A 19778-nucleotide genomic window follows, 5' to 3' on the forward strand; every position below is an offset into this window, starting at 1 on the left:
TCAATGGCAGTGAAAGTACAACACCAGGAGATGGCGAACCCGATTCCCCAATCGATGACGATGAAATAGATGTTCCATTACCCGACCATGAAGAAATTCGAATAGCAATTACTCGCTTGAAGAACAACAAAGCGGCGGGGGCCGATGGATTACCGGCCGAGCTATTCAAATACGGCGGCGAAGAACTGATAAGGTGCATGCATCAGCTTCTTTGTAGAATATGGTCGGAAGAAAGCATGCCTGACGATTGGAATCTTAGTGTGCTCTGCCCAATCCATAAGAAGGGAGACCCCACAATCTGCGCCAACTACCGTGGTATAAGTCTCCTCAATATCGCATATAAGGTTTTGTCGAGCGTATTGTGTGAAAGACTAAAGCCCACCGTCAACAAACAGATTGGACCTTATCAGTGTGGCTGTAGACCTGGAAAATCAACAACTGACCAGATATTCACCATGCGCCAAATTTTGGAGAAGGCCCGTGAAAATAGGATCGACACACACCATCTCTTTGTCGACTTTAAAGCTGCTTTCGACAGCAGCAGCACGAAACGCAGCTGCCTTTATGCCGCGATGTCTGAATTTGGTATCCCCGCAAAACTAATACGGCTGTGTAAGCTGACGTTGAGCACCACCAAAAGCTCCGTCAGGATCGGGAAGGACCTCTCCGAGCCGTTCGATACCAAACGAGGCTTCAGACAGGGTGACTCACTATCGTGCGACTTCTTCAATCTATTGCTGGAAGAAATAATACGAGCTGCAGAACTAAATAGAGAGGGTACAATCTTTTACAAGAGTGTACAGCTCCTGGCGTATGCCGATGATATTGATATCATCGGAAGCAACAACCGCGCCGTTTGTTCTGCGTTTTCTAGACTAGATAAAGAAGCGAAGCGTATGGGTCTGGTGGTGAATGAGGACAAGACGAAATATCTACAAAACAAAAAACGAAAAACAAACAGTCAGCGCACTCGCGTCTTGGCTCCCACGTCACTGTTGACAGGCATAACTTTATTTCGTTTATCTGGGAACCAGCATTAACAACACCAACAATGTCAGCGTTGAAATCCAACGCAGGATCACTCTTGCCAACAGGTGCTACTTTGGACTGAGTAGGAAATTGAAAAGTAAAGTCCTCTCTCGACGAACCAAAATCAAACTCTATAAGTCGCTCATTATTCCCGTCCTGATGTATGGCGCTGAAGCGTGGACGATGACAACATCCGATGAGACGACTCTTGGGGTTTTTGAGAGAAAGGTTTTGCGCAAGATTTATGGTCCTCTAAACATTGGCAACGGCGAATACCGCAGACGATGGAACGATGAGCTGTATATGTTATTCGACGACATAGACATAGTCCAGCGAATAAAAAAACAGCGGCTACGCTGGCTAGGTCATGTTGTACGGATGGAAGAAAACACTCCAGCTCTGAAAGTATTCGATACAGTACCCGCTGGAGGAAGCCGTGGAAGAGGACGACCTCCACTCCGGTGGAAAGACTAAGTGCAAAGTGACCTGGCTTCACCTGGCGCGCTCTGGTGGATTCGGCTATAATCGCTTAAAGCGGTTCCTACGCCAAATATATATATATATGTACTAAACCTTGTGTTTATGGTAAAATACTTATTTTAGTATAATATTGGCATACAAAGTTTAATGTTTTAAAAACGCCTAGTACTAATTCCTTGACTTTGTATTAAAATTAATAAATATTATTAGGAAATCTTTCAAATAGTTTATTTTTAATAAAAATAAATGTATTCTAATACTCAGCAAGTACATGATAAGTGGACTGTGTACTAAACGTAAAATTTCCATGTAATAATTTAGTACCAAACGGTTTTAGGCTTATAGTAACATCCTCTTTTAAAATAAGTTCTTTACTTAATCCTTAATTAGTTCAAACCTTCGTTTTTAGTACTAATTTAGTTTTGTACTAAAATAACTTTTCTAAAGAAATAATACTTTATAGATGCCATATTTTCCTGAATCCTGTTTGTAGTTTGTAAGCTTTTTTCGAATTCAATAGCAACCATGTTAGATTTTCTACTTCGTGAATCAATATTTCTGAGGGCCTTTACCAATTTATTGAAATAAATTTTCACTTACAATTTTTAACTCACAACTTCACTATCTCAAATTAAATTTATTTGTAATCAAATTAGCGGTGGTCCAAAATGTGGGGCGTAATTGATAAAGCAAATACTGTTGCAGCCCTCATTCCCTCGTCAAAGTATCAAAGGCTATTTTGCAGTTGTCATTGACAACAAGTAGTGACAGCAAGCAGCAACAACAACAATAGCAATAGCAACAGCTTTGACAAGCAAATTTCACGTCTCGCGTCCACGGTTTCTGTGGAGTGTAATACTATAGACTTGACCATGTACGCATCGCGAAATGAAACTCGAAAATGGTGTAGTATTCGATTTACATTCCTAACAATATTTTGGTTATAATTCCCAACATTAATCTGACCGCATGAGTGATCAGTAATTTATTAATGAGCCCGATGTATCTGAAATAGAACTTTGGAGCTCCCTTGGGAAGTGATCTATTTGAGTCGATAATCTTTCAGAAACGAAAAATACTTAATGATTGCGATATAAAACTCCTCAGTACGATGCGCAAATGAACGTCAACAAGAATGTCCTGTTCCAAACAGTGTTGCAAACAAATTTATATTAGCACAATAAAAACAAATATATAAAAAATGATATTGATGCGAGAAAATTTGGAAACTCAGCCGTAAACACTTTGAAACGATATAAAAATCAAATAAAGAGACCACTAAAAATATTTAAAAACACCACCACATGGAAACTGTAATTTTCGTAGCATACCTTTTGGCGAAAAGTTAAACAAAGTTGCTTATAAGTTCATAATAATTTAAAGAACACAAATTTTAGCTAACATTTATACATTTTAAATACTGAAAGACAGCCAATCGTGGACTTCTTGCAATACAAAACAATTGTGCGCCTAAAACTCTACAAACAATCTATGATACTTTTCAATTTGCGCACATATTTTTCTCGCCCCTAAATGACAGGCATATTTTTGCTGCGCAACTTTATGACATACTGATAGTCAATACAAAGCGACAATAAATGTCGAAATACATATAACAGTGGTGTATACTTACAGGCGCGCAAAACATCTATAAATACTTACTGCGCAATTTGCGAAGTAAACAAAAGTGAGAGTTGAACATAACGGTGCAAATAAAAAGTTTAAAAAGTTAAATGACACAGCAAATGACGCAATGATATATTGCGTGTGTACCCCTAAAAGTTGGCAGCAGTGACAAATTGCAACGTCGAAATTGCTGCTTAACAATTTTATAGGAATTTAAAGTAGCCTATCAACACCATGTAAATGTGTTTATAAATAATTTTATACTCCCATCCACTCATAATTTAGCCAAAATACTTGTCAGTGTATACTTCAAGGCGTACACTCGTTTGTCATGAAAAATTTCCTCTCTGGCTTCGTTAGCAATTTGCATAGCATTTGGCGTGGCACGCCTGCTTTGTCTGACAGCTAGTCGCTGGCAGGTCCAAACGCCCATACAGACACCCATCTCGTCAAGCATATCTGTTTATGTCCATATGTTCGAGCAGATTCGGCTCTTTCATCTGCGCTTTCAACAGTTATTTGTTGGCGCTGCTGGCCATCAATTTTGGCAATGACAACCTCAAGTGGTGTGTCAGTCGATCTACAGCTTGGTTCTTGCGCCATTTTTGCTCGGACACTTTGATTGGTGGCACAGTGGGCTGGGATGTGGAATTTGTGGCTCAAACATATTTTAAAATTTTAAATATTTTCTTCTAAAAGAAAGAAAACATTTGAGATCTTTGAAGCAGTTTGAGAAATCGGTAGATTTGTACTAAAAATGATAGTACTAAATGTATACTAAATTTTTGAACTGTATTAATGTACTAAAACTCGAGCTCAGAACTATATTTACTACTAAAATATGTAGTACTAAAATGTTGTACTAAATTTCAGGTTGTACTAATAGTATGCTATAAAACCTTATACACGTTAAATTGTGTACTAAATAATTATCTTAGCAGCATACATAATAAACTTTGAGATTTATAAAAAATATATTATATGTGCGATTTGTACTAAAAATAAGCAGCTTAAATTGTGTACTAAAAATTCCGTAGAGTAAATAACTTTTAATAATGTACTAATATTCGTGCTATTGACTATTTTTTACATAAATATGAAACTACTCTCTAATCAATTTGTTTTTGTACTAAAAATATAATGTTTAACTTATAATATGTACAAAATAATGGACTTTAGAGTAAAAGCATAATATTTGCCTAAAAATTATATAAATTATGTATATAAAATATTGTAAAATTTAGTGTTTGTACTAAAAAAAATTATAGATGATAATTATGTGCTACAATTCTTTATAAATTTTTTTTCTTGTAAGCTATGAAATATTACATTTTCTACAAAATAATTTTTTTAGTTATAAATTAAAACTAGCTTAAAATGTGCCCATAATTTGATTCCAAAATGTAAATTTAGTACTAAAAACAATAAGTTCTAACTGGTTATATAAGTTATGATTTAAAATACATTGTGTTTTAAACCAAAATTTATTGTACTACACTTGATTTACAGAAATATTGTTATCAAACTTCTAACTACAGTAATAGTACTGCATTTGTACAATACAAATTAAAGGCCTGAGATTATAGATTTAAAAAAATATGTTGGAGCATTCTATCACATTTTTTACGACTGAAAATTTGTTGGATACTAAGTTCTTAGTACTATATTTTTAGTACAAAATGTTTAGTACTAAATTCTAAGTACAAAATTTTAAGTACACAATTTTATGTAAAAAATTTTAGCACTAAATTTTTTAATGTACTATAATTAATAAAAAAAAAACGTTTTTAAAATAAATTTAAACATGTTAAGCTTAATTTTTAAATTTACGCAACATTTTTAGTCCAAATATTTTTCAGAACTCTTTTTTAATATTTATTTGCTTAGCAAAAAAATTTAATTTTTGGTAACACAAAGGTATTTTTGATGAGAAATTAAAAATTTTGCCTGTACTATATCAAATTGATAGCTGTATCATAAATTCTAAACCTATTTATGTCTATTAAATATTAAAATTTCTATGCCTATATTTTCAACTAACTCTTTTCAAAGTTTCGTTTTAACTAAGCAATAAAATTTTTTTTTGTACTATAAAATTAAATTTTCGATCCACACAGTACAGTTCATTCCTCATACACATATAGACAAACATAATTTCATGTCGAGTGTCCATTTTCCACTTCATTGACATTTTTGCACACTTTCTTAAAGTTTCGAGTGAACACACGCATAAATGGGGCTAAATGGACCTCGGAAACGGACCTCGGACCTTTGAGAATCTTTTAAAAGTTTTTTTTTTTTTTTTGACTTTTGATGAAACCTGATACTCTTAAAAATTAAATAACTTTAAGGTTTTCTAGTGGCGAATGAGAGGTTAGAATAGCATAGTTACTATGAAATGGAAATGTTGTATGTTTTTAATTTGATGGATTTTAAGAATGCCTGAAAGCTTTGAAAGCCCCAAAAGCGATAATTATATGTATTTTACGGAGACTTGATAAGAATATTTCAAATATGCAGTTTATATGTAGGCCAAAGTGTATTCAACAAAGTGAACTAAGTATTTGACATACCCGCTATTGACAATAAAATATTAAACAATACATGTATTTGTTTACATTAACCCGTCTTTTTTAACTTTAACAATATAATATATATTGATAAAATTGTTTGCAATTTGTCAGTTGGAGCACAAAACCTTAGTAAATTGCTTCCATGAGTTGTTTTGCCTAAGCAGAAAGTATTCGGCATTTTCTTTTATTCATTTAAAAAATATTCTTTTTTGGTTTGAAATTTGTTTACTTTTGAATTTCAAAATTTGAATTTTTGAATAAATGTGTGGGTTAAATCGTTTGTTGCCATTGATGTCACATTCGGGTAAAAAATTGTGATATGTCATATACCTGGTTCACTTTGTTGAATACACTTTGATGTAGGCAACATAAGACATAATCAATAATTCAAAGATATTGACATCAAAAAATATCTTTCAAAATATTCAAAATATGTTTTCAGAAATTAATTTTATTTAAAAAAATGTCTAAAATATTGTCAGTTCTAGTTCTACCCACAAATTTGTTGTTTATTTACACCAAGTACTTAGTGTTTTATAATTGAGGTAATTCTATCAACACTGATCACATTGAGACATATTTTGTAGTTAGATGGATGGCCTTAAGATGAATACCCTATAACCTATTAGTACGCAAAGGATTGTACTAAAGAGCAAACAAAATTTAACAAGTAAGGAAGGGCTAAGTTCGGGTGTAACCGAACATTTTATACTCTCGCAATTTATTTATTTAACTTTATTTATATTATATAATACACAATTTGACCCACATATTCGTCTATTTCGTATTTTTAGAGTGGGGCTGCCGCACTATAAATAAAGTATTTGTGCAAAGTTCTGCACCGATATCTTCACTAGTGCTTACTTTATATATTGTAAAGTAAACGATTCAGATCGTCTTCAAAGTTCTGCTATATAGGAAGTAGGCGTGGTTGTGAAGCGATTTTTATTTTCACAAAATATCATTGGGATGTAAGGAAACTATTACAAACCAAGTTTCATTGAATTCGGTCGAGTAGTTCCTGAGATATGGTTTTTGACCCATAAGTGGGCGACGCCACGCCCATTTTCCATTTTGTAAAAATCTGAGTGCAGCTTCCATCTTCCATTTCTTATGTGAAATTTAGTGTTTCTGACGTTTTTCGTTAGTGAGTTGACCCACTTTTAGTAATTTTCAACCTAACCTTTGTATGGTCGTGGTTATTATCCGATTTCTTTCATTCATTTCATTTAACTGTATTAAGAAGTGGCTAAAAAAAAACGACTGCAGAAAGTTTGGTTCATTTCTATCGAAGTTTCAGTATCAACTGATCGAGATATTTGTGTACTAAAGGTTTTGTTCTAACAAAATCAATTAGCTATAAGTTTTACGTGTATATTGACAAATATACTCAAAGAATGTACTATAAATTAGTGCCAAACAATCTGTACTAAAAATGTGTATTAACAATTTTGTACTAAAAAACTCTGTACTAGTAATAATGCCACATAGCTCTTAGACTAAAGATCGTAAAAATCTTACCTTTTGGTTGATTTTGAAACAGCATTCACCTTTATTCTTGTCAATCAAAAACACCACCAGTACTAATTGTTTTGTACTGCCTTCAAATGAATATACGAGTATATTATGTTGTATTTATTTATTTTTCTAGAATTCAATCAAAACAAATGGATTACCACTTTACTTTATTCGCTCTTCGTTTGCATTATATATACTCGTATATACCAAACTTTACTTTAGATATAATAATAGTATTCCAAATTCATAAATGAGAAACAACTTATTAATTGGTGTTAAAATTTATCGAAATTCAACATGCCCTTGCGATGTTTTTAAATGAACGACGAAATATTAGTATTATTGAGAGTGAGCTTTAAGCTCGAAGGCACAATAGGTGGCTCCACTCCCCTGCTTCCGTTTTCTCCAATCAATATTTCTGAAAAATGGAGTAACTGTGAAGTGAAAACGAATGCTGCCAAAGAGCTTTATGCGTATATTTTAATGAAAAATACTTACGCTGGTTATGACACCCATAGCCTCCTGAGTAAAATGCTTCGGAAATACGGTTTATCTTTGATATTTTTGAAAGTGCTCTCCTCAACCACATCCTGGAAGAAATTTTAACCCGCCAAAATTTCATAAATCAAAACACTACAAAACCACAAATCGACGGTATGCTTATAGGATTCATAGTTTACGATCTGAAGTGAACCGTCCATAGATCTCCATGTGATACATATCACCGCCTTTATAGTAGTCCATAACGAAGAATAAGCGATCCTGCAGCATAAAAGAGCCACGCCACTTACTACAGTCTGAAAGCACCAGTGTTGTGGGACCAAAATTATTAACATCCGTTAAAACAATATGATATCCGCACATAAACTATATACCCATTATCTCTATTTTGCTTTCTTCCGTTGCTATTTGCCGCCCGAACGCAATGCCTTCAAGTATGTGGGCGAGTGTGTGTTTGTTGGTGTGGCGTATTCATCGTATTTAAACGGGCAGCGCATAGTCCGGATTCACGTAGGAGAAGCCCACAAATTCCGTTTGATCCAAATTCATCATAAATACTTTATCCGTTGGTGTCAGATTCATTTTCTCCGAAGTGAATTGCTTATCGAAATTTGAAACATCTTTTTTATGTTTCTATATAAGTTTTTAGATGTGTATGTGTATAGTTCAAGGTATTTGCATATTAATTTCACAGAAGTGAAGAAGTGATAAAACAGTGGAAAGTGGAAAGAAGAGTATTCAAAAAAAAAAATAGTCAAAAGAATGAATTAATTTTTTTCAAAATAGTTTTCCTTTTTCTTTTTGCTTTCACTTACGATTTTCGGCTTAAATGGCGGCTGCACTTCACGATTCTCAATTTTCTAACAATCGATGCGTCGGAAGAATGGATGTATGCGCACATCCGCCTCACCGGTGGCTCCACAACCGAGCCGCTTGTTCGGTTGCTCGTTGAGGAACTGAAAAGATAAGAGACAGCAATGTGGTTTACTGATTAATAATACTCAAATATTATGTTGGTATATTAAAGTCGAGTTCTGTTTACTAAGAATATCACTATATTTCTTTATATCAAAATAACTTGCATCTGTCGTAGAAAGCCAATACATCGTAGGCGAACATTTTTTTTCTCCATATTTTGATGAGCTTCTCACGTCTTTTCAACACGATGTTCTCTTGGAACAGAATAAATTCAAGTGGGTATATATCTGATAACTATTGGATATTTGAAACTAGCTATAAGATTTAGAATAGTCCGTACTTTGATCATGAACAGACTTATACTAATAAGACTTATACTTTTTAATACTTAAGGATTTCAACAAAATTGTGTAACAAAGGCATGAGTAATCCGTAATTAATGAATTATTTTCTTTAAAATCTTTAATTTTAATTTATTCAAGGTGCTATACCAGTCTAACCCATGAAAAATTAGGCGATTTTCGTTAATTTTTTTTAAAAGAAAGTACTCCATCGATTGTTTCGAATTCAAAAAATCAATCAAAATTTTTTCTTTACAAAAATATTGAAAATCAACGGATTTACATATATGCTGTCTTCGGAAGTGCCAAAAAAAATGTTCCCTAACTGTTGCCATGATTCCGGCCGAAGGAGTTGCCGAAACACAAAAATTCCTATACAATGACCTATGATTTTTGAAAAATATCAAAAATTGACAAAATGGCGTAGTTCTGAAAAAATGTCGTTTCTTAGGTAAAAAAATGGTATTTCTTTTAATGCCAAATCGACAATTTTCAACCAATCAAAAAGATCGTAGGTCATTGTATAGTAAATATATTCAATAATAAATACTCAGTTTAAATTTGAAGTCGATCAAGTCGGTCAATGTATCATTGAATTATGATGTCTGGAGTGTTTTCTTCCATCCGTACAACATGACCTAGCCAGCGTAGTCGCTGTCTTTTTATTCGCTGAACTATGTCAATGTCGTCATATAAATCGTACAGATAAAATCGTACCTTATATATAAAAATAAAATAAATTGCACATTTTATTATTCTAAAACAAAAAATATAAATATAAACAAAAGATCAGTTGATAGCTTATGGCTTTAAGCATTTGTGGTACAGTAAAACGCAGTAAAAATAAATCGAATAAAGCTTGGCATAAGTTCAGAGAGCGTAATTATTTTTAAATAACTCTGTTTACTGCATTTTACTTACCCCTTTGCACGCCTCTTTGGCCTCCTTGCTCAAACTCTTAGGATAGGAGACACTGTGATCGGTAATGGCAGCAAACAATTCTTCTTCATCCTCACCATCGAACGGTGGCTGACCGACGAGCATTTCGTAGAGTAGAACTCCATAGGCCCACCAATCTACCGATTTGCCGTAGGGTTGATATAGAATGATCTGTTGAGGGAATTTGAAAGTTAAAGATTGGTAGGTGATGATAATGGTGGAGAATTAGTAATAAGGGATTTGAAAAATCTGTTTAAACTAGTTGTGTTTTAGGTACTGCCTAAAATCTTGATCTTAAGGTCGAGGCCTACTTGAGAAATCAAAATATGAAGACTAAATCAACCGTGCGAAGTGATAGAAACATACCAAAGTTCATATATTTTCATACAAAATACATGGGGTCTAGCCAAGCACCATTGGTCTCGACTGAGGTGTAATATCGTCGTTTGCTACACTCTAAATATATTTAAATAAAATTTAAAAACAAAATATGCCTGGCCAGAACCGTTGGTCTCGATGAGGGTTAAGAAGAAGAAGCTTTCAAAGCTTTTACTATTATGCGACAAGTTACAAATTATTCAATATTTTAGATGTAGCTAAGATAAGAAATTAAAATTCCATTTAAATTTAAACAATAAAGTGAAAGCTTCAATAAGCTTTTGAGAGCTTTTACTATTGTATGATATTTAAAAAAACACTCAATATTTTAAGCGTAGTTAAGATAAGGATAAAAAATTCTGCATAAATTTGAGACAATAGATGTGGATGTAAATAAGCTGTTTAAAGCTTTTACTATTATAAGACGAATTACGAATTATCCAATATTTGAGACGTAGTTAAGATAAGGATTAAGAGATCTGCCACACAAATATTGATGACAGCTTTCACTTAACTGCTGCGAACTATTAGACACCATTCCTAGCAGATCGTTGTCGAAATTATTACTCAAGTAATCTAGAGTCGCAATAAATAAACAAGAAAATGGACTGCCTTTAAGGCAACCAAGCCTCAAAACGCACACATCCAAACACATATAGACTTGAATCGGAACTAATTAGTGTCGGCAGACAGACACAAATACACGCAGACACTTAAACAAAAATTTTTGTTTATCTTTGAAATTAAATCGAAATATGTGTCCCATTTATATTAGCAACTACTTGCAACAATAACAACACAAACATAAACAGAGATCGGGTTTTTTACTCACCTCGGGTGCTATGTGGTCGGGTGTGCCGCAAAATGTCTTTGTTGTCTTATCACCAATAATATTCTCCTTACACATGCCAAAGTCGGCAATTTTCACATGACCATCTGCATCCAAAAGAATATTGTCCAATTTCAAATCACGATACAAAATGCCTTTACTGTGTAGGAAGAAGAGCCCAGCGGCGATTTCGGATGCGTAAAAGCTAATAGACAGTAGGAAAAAAGAAAAATAAATAGAAAAAATTAAAAGGTGTTTGTAAAGAAAATAAAGTAGTAAAATGTAAAGAAAACTGTGAAAAGAAAACTGTGTAAATACACTGCCGAGATTGGCCACTTCAGAGAGGTCAATCAACAGCACAAAAATCACTTGCGCCAGAGGTCAGTCTTTTTTTATTTATTTATTTATTCGTTATTAGTTTTTTTTGTATTCTTTTTTTTTTTTTTTTCTTTCGTTATACTTACACCGCTACCGGCTCCTTGAATTTGCCAAATTGTTGTATTTGAAACATTAAATAGCCACCATTCTCCATGACAAAGAAGAGACGATCTAGCGTTTGGAAGCATGAGAGCAGTTGCACTAGGAAAGGCGGCTTCCCGCCTAAAGCCAAAACACGTTTCTCAATCATTGTACACTCGACATCATCGTCTTGTATGATGACATCCTTTTTAAGTACTTTAATGGCGTAGAGATCTTCGGTGCCCTTCACCTGCGCATCACCAGCGGTTTCTTTTGTGATGATTTCTGCGAATGAAATGCGAGTAGAATGGTGTAAGTAACCGAGCGAAGTATCAAATAATATTTCTCAAATTGGCTTATTTGTTTTTTTTTCTGCAGTTTACCCGCATTTGAGTTTAGTAGATCCTGTGTGGCATCGGCGCATGGCACATTGTAGTATTCACCCTCCTCTTGTGTGAGCAATTTGAACCAGCCATCCGCGGGATTCTGAAAAATTTAATTGCATTAATTGTGTAACTTTGAAAGATGCTTCAAAATAACAGTAATTTGTCAGAGAAAAACTTAAGTTTCTTAAACTAAATTTAGCCGAACTCAAAATAATCAAGTTGAAATAGGTAGATTAGTCCAATCCGAGTTTCAGTTTCGGGATTAGAATGACTTTTTGTTTATTACCAATTTTGCTGAATTTTGCTACATTAAGAAACTCAAATAATTTTGTTTTCAGTGTATGGAATTCATTTTTCCTTTATTCATGTTAAAGCTCATTCAATTTTATTATACAGTATACTCTCGAAAAGTAAATTCTCAAAAAGTAAATAATCGCGGAGAAGTTAATCACCTTTAAGATTACACATGCACCTCGAAAAAGTAAATTTTTTAATTTACTTTTCAGAGAGTGTGATAAAAAATTCGAAACGAAGCAAGCAGCGTTTTTTACGATGTCGCAAAAACACTTACTCTCTTGTTTATCGCGTCTTTTTAGTAAATAAACTCTCCTACTTGATCCACTGGTTTAAAAATGAAAACGATGCAAATCAGGTGTCAGACTTTTTGAATTGTCGTACAAAAATGGTCAGAAAATATATTGCAAAAGAAAAAAAAAACAAAAGAATATTCAAGATTTTTTCTCTTCAAAGTAAATACATATGTATGTATGTAAATGTAAATATGTTTTTCATGTATGTTTTATTAAAGCAAATAAATTAATGCATTTTTTAAGTTTAAAAATTTGCAATTGTGCATAATTGACTGTAATGACTGTCTGCTTACACCCATTTGAGCAGATAAGCTTCTTGTCGAAACACGTGGATTGTTTTGTATGGCAGCAGCTACATCAGCGATTGTTTCCTCCGTTCGAACTGAAGGGTTTCGATGGTAAGGTCTTCTGTTGACTGTCCCATGCTCGGCAAAATTGTTTACAAGTCTCATTATGGTCCATCTGCTCGGAGGATTGCCGCCAAACGTGCGCCTATACTCTCTTTGAACCGAAACTACGGACTCCAGTGCGTGATAGCGGCGGACAATCCAAAATCTTGTTTCGGTGTCCCAGTTATCCATTTTTGTTAAAAGTTATTTAATTTTTTTTTTGGTAGCGGTTTTCATCAGCCACCCTGTACGTAAAGATAAGTACTTTAAGTAGTCGTTAACTGTGGCTCATTCAACGGAATTTTAAGTAGAGTAAAGTTCTATAAAAGAATGAATCCACAATGAATACCTTTAAAATATATATATTCCTTGAAAGAGCTTTTTATATGAAAATCAAGTCAAAAATTTCAAAATAAATATGGGGTGGAAATATAAACTACCATACAGCCATAGAATAAATAAAAGCTTTTAAAGAGCTTTTAAAAGTCGTTAATATTATCAGATTCGATGGAAATATAAGCCACAATGAGCACCTTTAAAAAAATATTTCATTTCATTGTTATTTTTGAGCTTTTGCTTTCAGAATTTCACATTGGAGAAAGTTTTTGTCACACTTACAAAGCAAGCTTTCAAATTGAATGCAGTAGCATTCATACTAACTTAGTAAGCTTTTAAATAATAGCCATTATTTTACTGAATTTTTTCGAGCTTTTACTTATAGAAGCTTTCACACTGCACAAAAAAGCTGTTTCACTGACACAACAAGCTTTTCCAAGTTTAATGATCACTTAGACTTCTTCTTCTTGACTGGCGTAGACACCGCTTATGCGGTTATAGCCGAGTCCAAAACAGCGCGCCACGTATCTCTCCTTCTGGCAGTTTGGCGCCAATTGGTTATTCCAAGCGAAGCCAGGTCCCTCTCCACCTGGTCCTTCCATCGGAGTGGAGGTCTCCCTCTTCCTCGGCTTCCACCAGCGGGTACTGCATCGAATACTTTTAGAGCTGGAGCACTTTCATCCATTCGAACAACATGACCTAGCCAGCGTAGCCGCTGTTTTTTTATTCGCTGGACTATGCCTCTGTCGTCGAATAACATATACAGCTCATCGTTCCATCGTCTGCGGTATTCGCCGTTGCCAAATCTTAAGGGACCATAAATCTTCCGCAAAACCTTTCTCTCGAAAACTCCTAGTGCCGTCTCATCGGATGTTGACATCGTCCACGCTTCTGCACCGTAAAGTAGGACGGGAATGATGAGAGACTTGTAGTTTGGTTTTTGTTCGTCGAGAGAGGACTTTACTTTTCAATTGCCTACTTAGTCCATAGTAGCACCTGTTGGTAAGAGTGATTATGCGTTGGATTTGCAGGCTGACATTGTTATTGCTATTAATGCTGGTTCCCAGGTAGACGAAATTATCTACAACTTCAAAGTTATAACTGTCAGCAGTGACGTGGGAGCCAAGACGCGAATACGCTAACTGTTTGTTTGACGATAGAAGATATTTCGTCTTGTCCTCATTCACCACCAGCCCCATACGCTTCGCTTCCTTATCCACTCTGGAAAAGGCAGAACAAACGGCGGGTGTTGCTTCCGATGATATCGATATCATCGGCGTATGCCAGTAGCTGTACACTCTTATAGAAGATTGTACCTTCTCTATTTAGCTCTGCAGCTCGTTTTATTTTCTCCAGCATCAGGTTAAAGAAATCACACGAGAGTGAGTCACCTTGTCTGAAACCTCGTCTGGTATCGAACGGCTCGGAGAGGTCCTTCCCGATCCTGACGGAGCTTTTGGTGTTGCTCAACGTCAGCTTACACAGCCGTATTAGTTTTGCGGGGACGTGCTAACTACCTTATTAATAATTACTCACTATTTGATGGTCTCATTCCAAATGAGATTAAGACAAGCTTTAATAGTGCGCGTCTTTTTCTTTGACTTTTCATGTTCATCTGGAATGAGTTTAACCTTAACATAGGGATCGCTAAGACCATTCGGGTCCATTGGAATGAGATTACGGCCTTCTTTGACTGAAATGAAGTTATAATTGTGTTATAATTAGTTTTAATTGAATATAAATAGAGGTTTTAAATATATATATATGTGACCTGGTCTACGGAAAGGGGGCTTAGGTGTCAAAAAATCAATTTTCACTTTTTAGTTTATTTTTATTGGTGTTTATTTTTAACAGCTGTTTCCCAGAAAACTAGTTTTCACACGTTAGCTCCCTTTTCGTAGACCAGGTCACATATAGTAATATACATATAAACAAATATCAAATGAAGTGAAATATATTATTGAAAATCTATTAAAAAAGTGAATATTAAGAATTTGCAATATTGAAGAGTGAAATTTTTTTAAAAATAATTTAACTTAACAGAATAAATAAAAAAATAATTTCTATGAAAATAAGTGAAAAAAAGTAAAACTAAATACAGTTTATAAAAAAACATGTAAATATGATAAATATTATAATTTAAACAAAAATTAAATATTTTATAAAGAAAAAAATAAATATTTAAAAATGTATAAAAATTCATTTTTGCAAATATTTATTAATATAAAGTTAAAAAAATAATGAATGCAATTTTTTTAAAACAAAATTTTTTATATACTTTTAAAGGCAAAAAGTCGATAAAAAACCATTAAACTCCAATTCACCCAACTTACTTTGCACATTCAGCAAATTCTCCTTCACATTCAATTACAAAATAATGCGCCCACGGCGTTCGGTGTGATCGCAACCGCATAAGCTCGGAACATTCTCCTTGCAGCGGGCATGCAGATTCATGTCACATGCTGTTCGTTTGTTGTTAGCGTAAAAGCCAAGTAGCGGTGGAAAAGTTGCGAAAAAGGTGTATAAAAAGTATATTCAAATCAGTATTTTTGTGTTTAGCTTAAAATGAAAAAAAAAAAACTTTTGTAAACAGCTTGTAGCTGCCATAAAATTAACTAAACTCCATCTGGACTATGCTGCGCACCAATTGAAAGTGAATGTGTATAAAAAAGTAATAAAATAAATGTACAAAAGGTAAACAGACACTCACGCGCACAAAGTACAGAATATTTACAGCCAATAAAGGACATACACACACACTTACATATAGAGAAACATACACAAACAAACTCAAGGCGGTTGCACGTTCAACACACGCTAACAATTTATATTAAAATCTAGTTTTGTCAACGGTTTTTTGCTTTTGCAGAGACCTACTAATAATTAACAATTGAATTGTAAGCACTAGTTTTCATACAGATCTCGCACATATTTCTTAGAAATAATGATAACAGGTGTATAAAGGTTCATCAGAAGCATCTAAGGACCAAATTATTATCATTCCATTTGAATATCCTTCCTTCTGCAGAATTGTCTTAATGGACCTTCAGTGAACTGTATAAAACGTATTTTTCGAGTAACAACGGTAACTTGACTGAACACTTAGAACAAGTAGAAGCTTAGGTGTTTTTACTGCATTAACTAGAAGATTTTGGACGATCAATAATCATTTGATTTTACAGACCGACTTTGATCATAAAACTTTTGAAACTAGCTCGAGATGCTTAAATATTTATTAATTTATTTGTACGATACAGTACGATATATATTAATTACATTTTCATTTTCGACTCTATTTCAAAAAGAAAGTTGATTATAAGTTGAAAAACTTTGCAGCGTTATATATTTTATAGTTCTATAGTTTAAATATGTTAGGCTTTTAAAATATTAACATTTCTATGAGAGTTTACTTAAGTCATTTGTTTAATTCTTAAACACTACCTAACTTCAATTATTGAAAATTTAAAACCTTCTAAGAGATTCTTAATTATTATAATTATTATTCCAGCCAATATAGACTAGTTTATTTTGAATTAGATGCTAACACATAAACTAACTAATTGTAAGAGTTGGAATTAAATTATTTTGAATCTAACCTAACAACTTATAAACAAAGAGGTTGTGGTTACAAAAAAGTTTGAGGTAACATATGTATGTGTTAACTGGATTGAAAACTAAAGCCAACAGAAGTCTAAAATAACATATTTCAAGTGTGATATAACTTAACACAATCTAACACGAACTTGATATAAGGACCAACAGAGAAACTTATTTTTACTTAAATTTTCAAACTTTTTTTTGGATTCGCCTCAACATAACCTAACCTAACATAATGTTAACTGAAATTCAAATTTGATTTCACTTAAACAGCTAAGAAGTAACTTGAGTTAAATTAATTATAACTCACCTCGTTTTTTAAACTGTGGTTTAAGGTTATAAACCAACTCTCCATAACCTAATTCATTATGAACTAGAAAGCTGAGTATTTAAAGTGAGAATATTAAAGAACATGCTCAATTGATTTTTACACAACGTAAATTACAACCCTGAAGACTGTTAACTAGCCACCGTTATAGCCGCATCATTTTTTCTGAGGTCATTTTAATTCACCTCGTTTACCTTTCGCTATGAATTTCACAGATTGACATAATTATATTGCATATTTACCGTAAATCAATAATAAATCAACTCATTTAAATGGGCAACAGGGGAATGCCATTTCAATGGCAAACGGAAATTATGATTTCGAGACAAGTTGGTTGGTTAGTGAGGAAATGTTGATAATAAAATGTATTTGTTGTAAATTGGTATTAGTTGTTGTTATTGTTTGTGGCACAAATAACACAGTGTTGCAACGTCTGGCATGCAACAAGCTTTTGCGATGCAAGCAATGTCAATTTATATCATTTATGAACATAACTTACTCTCAGCAATGTTGCATTGCTATACAATTCGTATTCAATTCATTGCGATTTGATTAGTTGGCGTGCGTTGAATACGGATTTCGTGCGCAAATTGGAAACTCAATGAACGGACGTGATTTATTTACGAAGTGGAGAGAAGCACACGTTTCTCCTACAAATGTGTGGAGACTTTGCAACAGGTCGCAACAATTTTTCACTTTTCCATTTTTACCTGCATGACTGGCATTATAGACACATATGTGTATTGTCATGGTGGGTATGAAAAGAACATGAAAGGAAAATAATGAAGGGTGTCCACAGTGTCTAATGTGCATTCAATGTTTCTGCTCGAGGCAGGCATGCAACTCACTAACAATTATAAAACAAAATAAAAAAAAAAACAATATACCGAATTACAGGGGGAGCGAAATGAAAAAAAAAAAATTCAAAATGCCTCAAAAGCTGCAAAGCCATTTTTGCAAAACTAGGCAGCAAAACATCATAAATAGTTGTTAAATAGCGTGAACATAATGGACAACGTCGTGTAGCTGCGTAGAATCAATCAAACGAATGGCTTTTCACGTGACTAAGCAGATGACAATGACATAATATATGTGAAATATATTTCTCTTTAACTTCAGATCAAATTAGTCTAATAATTTTTATACCAGATTACTAATATGTCTAACATTGTTTATGGCCACTTTAATTGATAAATATTATTTGAGTACTATTCAATTAAAAATTGTATTATACCACAATTTTATACCAGTTTACAAATATTTTAAACTTACAATCTTGTACGACCTTAGATTTTTGTAAATTTTACATTCAAATAACTTTTACAAATAACAAATGTTTATTAGTTTTACGATTTTATTGTATTTTATACCACATGGTTTGTGGTGATGTAGCAGCCAAAGTGTACGGGGAAGCGCAACAGTTTGCCATATATCTAGTATACATATAGACCATACCATATTACTTAGTACCAACAGCCTTCTACTTACTGAAACCAACAACCAAGCAGACAAAGGCTCAGCCAGTGTAAAGTAAGCGCATAGCTATTTAACCAATCGCTTGGAGGCAACTTACTAACCACCACCACCATTAAACCCAGCCCGACTTCTATAGCTTGATACACAAACAAAGCAGCTACCAAATTAGTGGGCTGTGTTGACAAATAAACGCGTTAACTAACCACCAACGACATCACTATGTCAACATGGTTCGTCATCAAAACCAAAATTTCATACAACAGAGCGGCGTATTCCCGCCAAACTGAATAGAATAAGTGCATCATCATGCGCTTGGTATGCCATTCCTGTGTAATGAAAGTCAACGACAAAACAAATTCAAGTGTATTCCAAGAAAGCACAAAAGGCTGGTCAGGCATTGTTAGAATGATAGAATTAAATGGAAGATATGGTTATATCATAATAATAGAATTATACAAATTTAAAACACCAACTTGTCATTAAAAATTATGATACAAACTGGTCGAAAATATTTAAATACGGGAAAAGGCAATTTAATAAATTTTTAAACTGATTTAAATCTGGTATAATTTTATGAAAGAGAAATAAAAATTTCCAAACTGGTACAAAAATTGTAAAAGTGTCAAAGCTAATTTTGTATACGTTTTTTCTTCTAAATATATAATATAATAAACAAGCATTTAGGAAATATTAACTTAACCCTTCTGCACAAATTGAGATTGTACCCCTCATAAACAATTTTGGGTCAATATGACCCAATAGCAAAACTGACGTGTTTTTGGTAAAATTATAATGGCAAACTCATTTTTTTATTATTCAAACATAAAATTAACAAATTCAAAATTGTTTTCAATAGGAGTCAGTAAAAAATACATAAATTCTGACAATTTATACACATAACTGCCTTTACACTATGTTCTTTGCATATAAATTTCAAGCATTTATCGCGACGAACTGAATGCTTGTTGGATTTTTAGTATGTGGACAATAAAAACACCTTTGTCTCTTACCCAAGAAGCATAAAGGAGAATCTTGAGGCTGCACGACCGTGGATAAACTGGGAGTGTCTGCTGCGACTGCTTCCT

The 19778-nt window shown here is 33.5% G+C and overlaps 1 protein-coding gene across 1 annotated transcript in view; it reads right to left on the reverse strand.

The window, feature by feature from the left end:
• Positions 1 to 7329: 7329 nt before the first annotated feature.
• Positions 7330 to 19778, reverse strand: part of LOC105219165 (protein kinase C, brain isozyme-like) — a 75265-nt gene continuing 62816 nt past the window's right edge. The window contains exons 3-11 of the mRNA XM_054233460.1: positions 15626 to 15754; positions 12861 to 14985; positions 11975 to 12077; positions 11597 to 11876; positions 11136 to 11337; positions 9908 to 10096; positions 8543 to 8683; positions 7725 to 8360; positions 7330 to 7644 (exon numbers count right to left, since the gene is read on the reverse strand). Of these exons, the coding sequence (XP_054089435.1) occupies positions 8588 to 8683; positions 9908 to 10096; positions 11136 to 11337; positions 11597 to 11876; positions 11975 to 12077; positions 12861 to 13148 (1158 nt within the window). The 5' untranslated portion in view covers positions 13149 to 14985; positions 15626 to 15754 and the 3' untranslated portion in view covers positions 7330 to 7644; positions 7725 to 8360; positions 8543 to 8587. The remainder of the gene's footprint in view (positions 7645 to 7724; positions 8361 to 8542; positions 8684 to 9907; positions 10097 to 11135; positions 11338 to 11596; positions 11877 to 11974; positions 12078 to 12860; positions 14986 to 15625; positions 15755 to 19778) is intronic.

This window comes from Zeugodacus cucurbitae, chromosome 6 (assembly GCF_028554725.1).
Source record: "Zeugodacus cucurbitae isolate PBARC_wt_2022May chromosome 6, idZeuCucr1.2, whole genome shotgun sequence".
Taxonomy (NCBI): Eukaryota; Metazoa; Arthropoda; class Insecta; order Diptera; family Tephritidae; genus Zeugodacus; species Zeugodacus cucurbitae.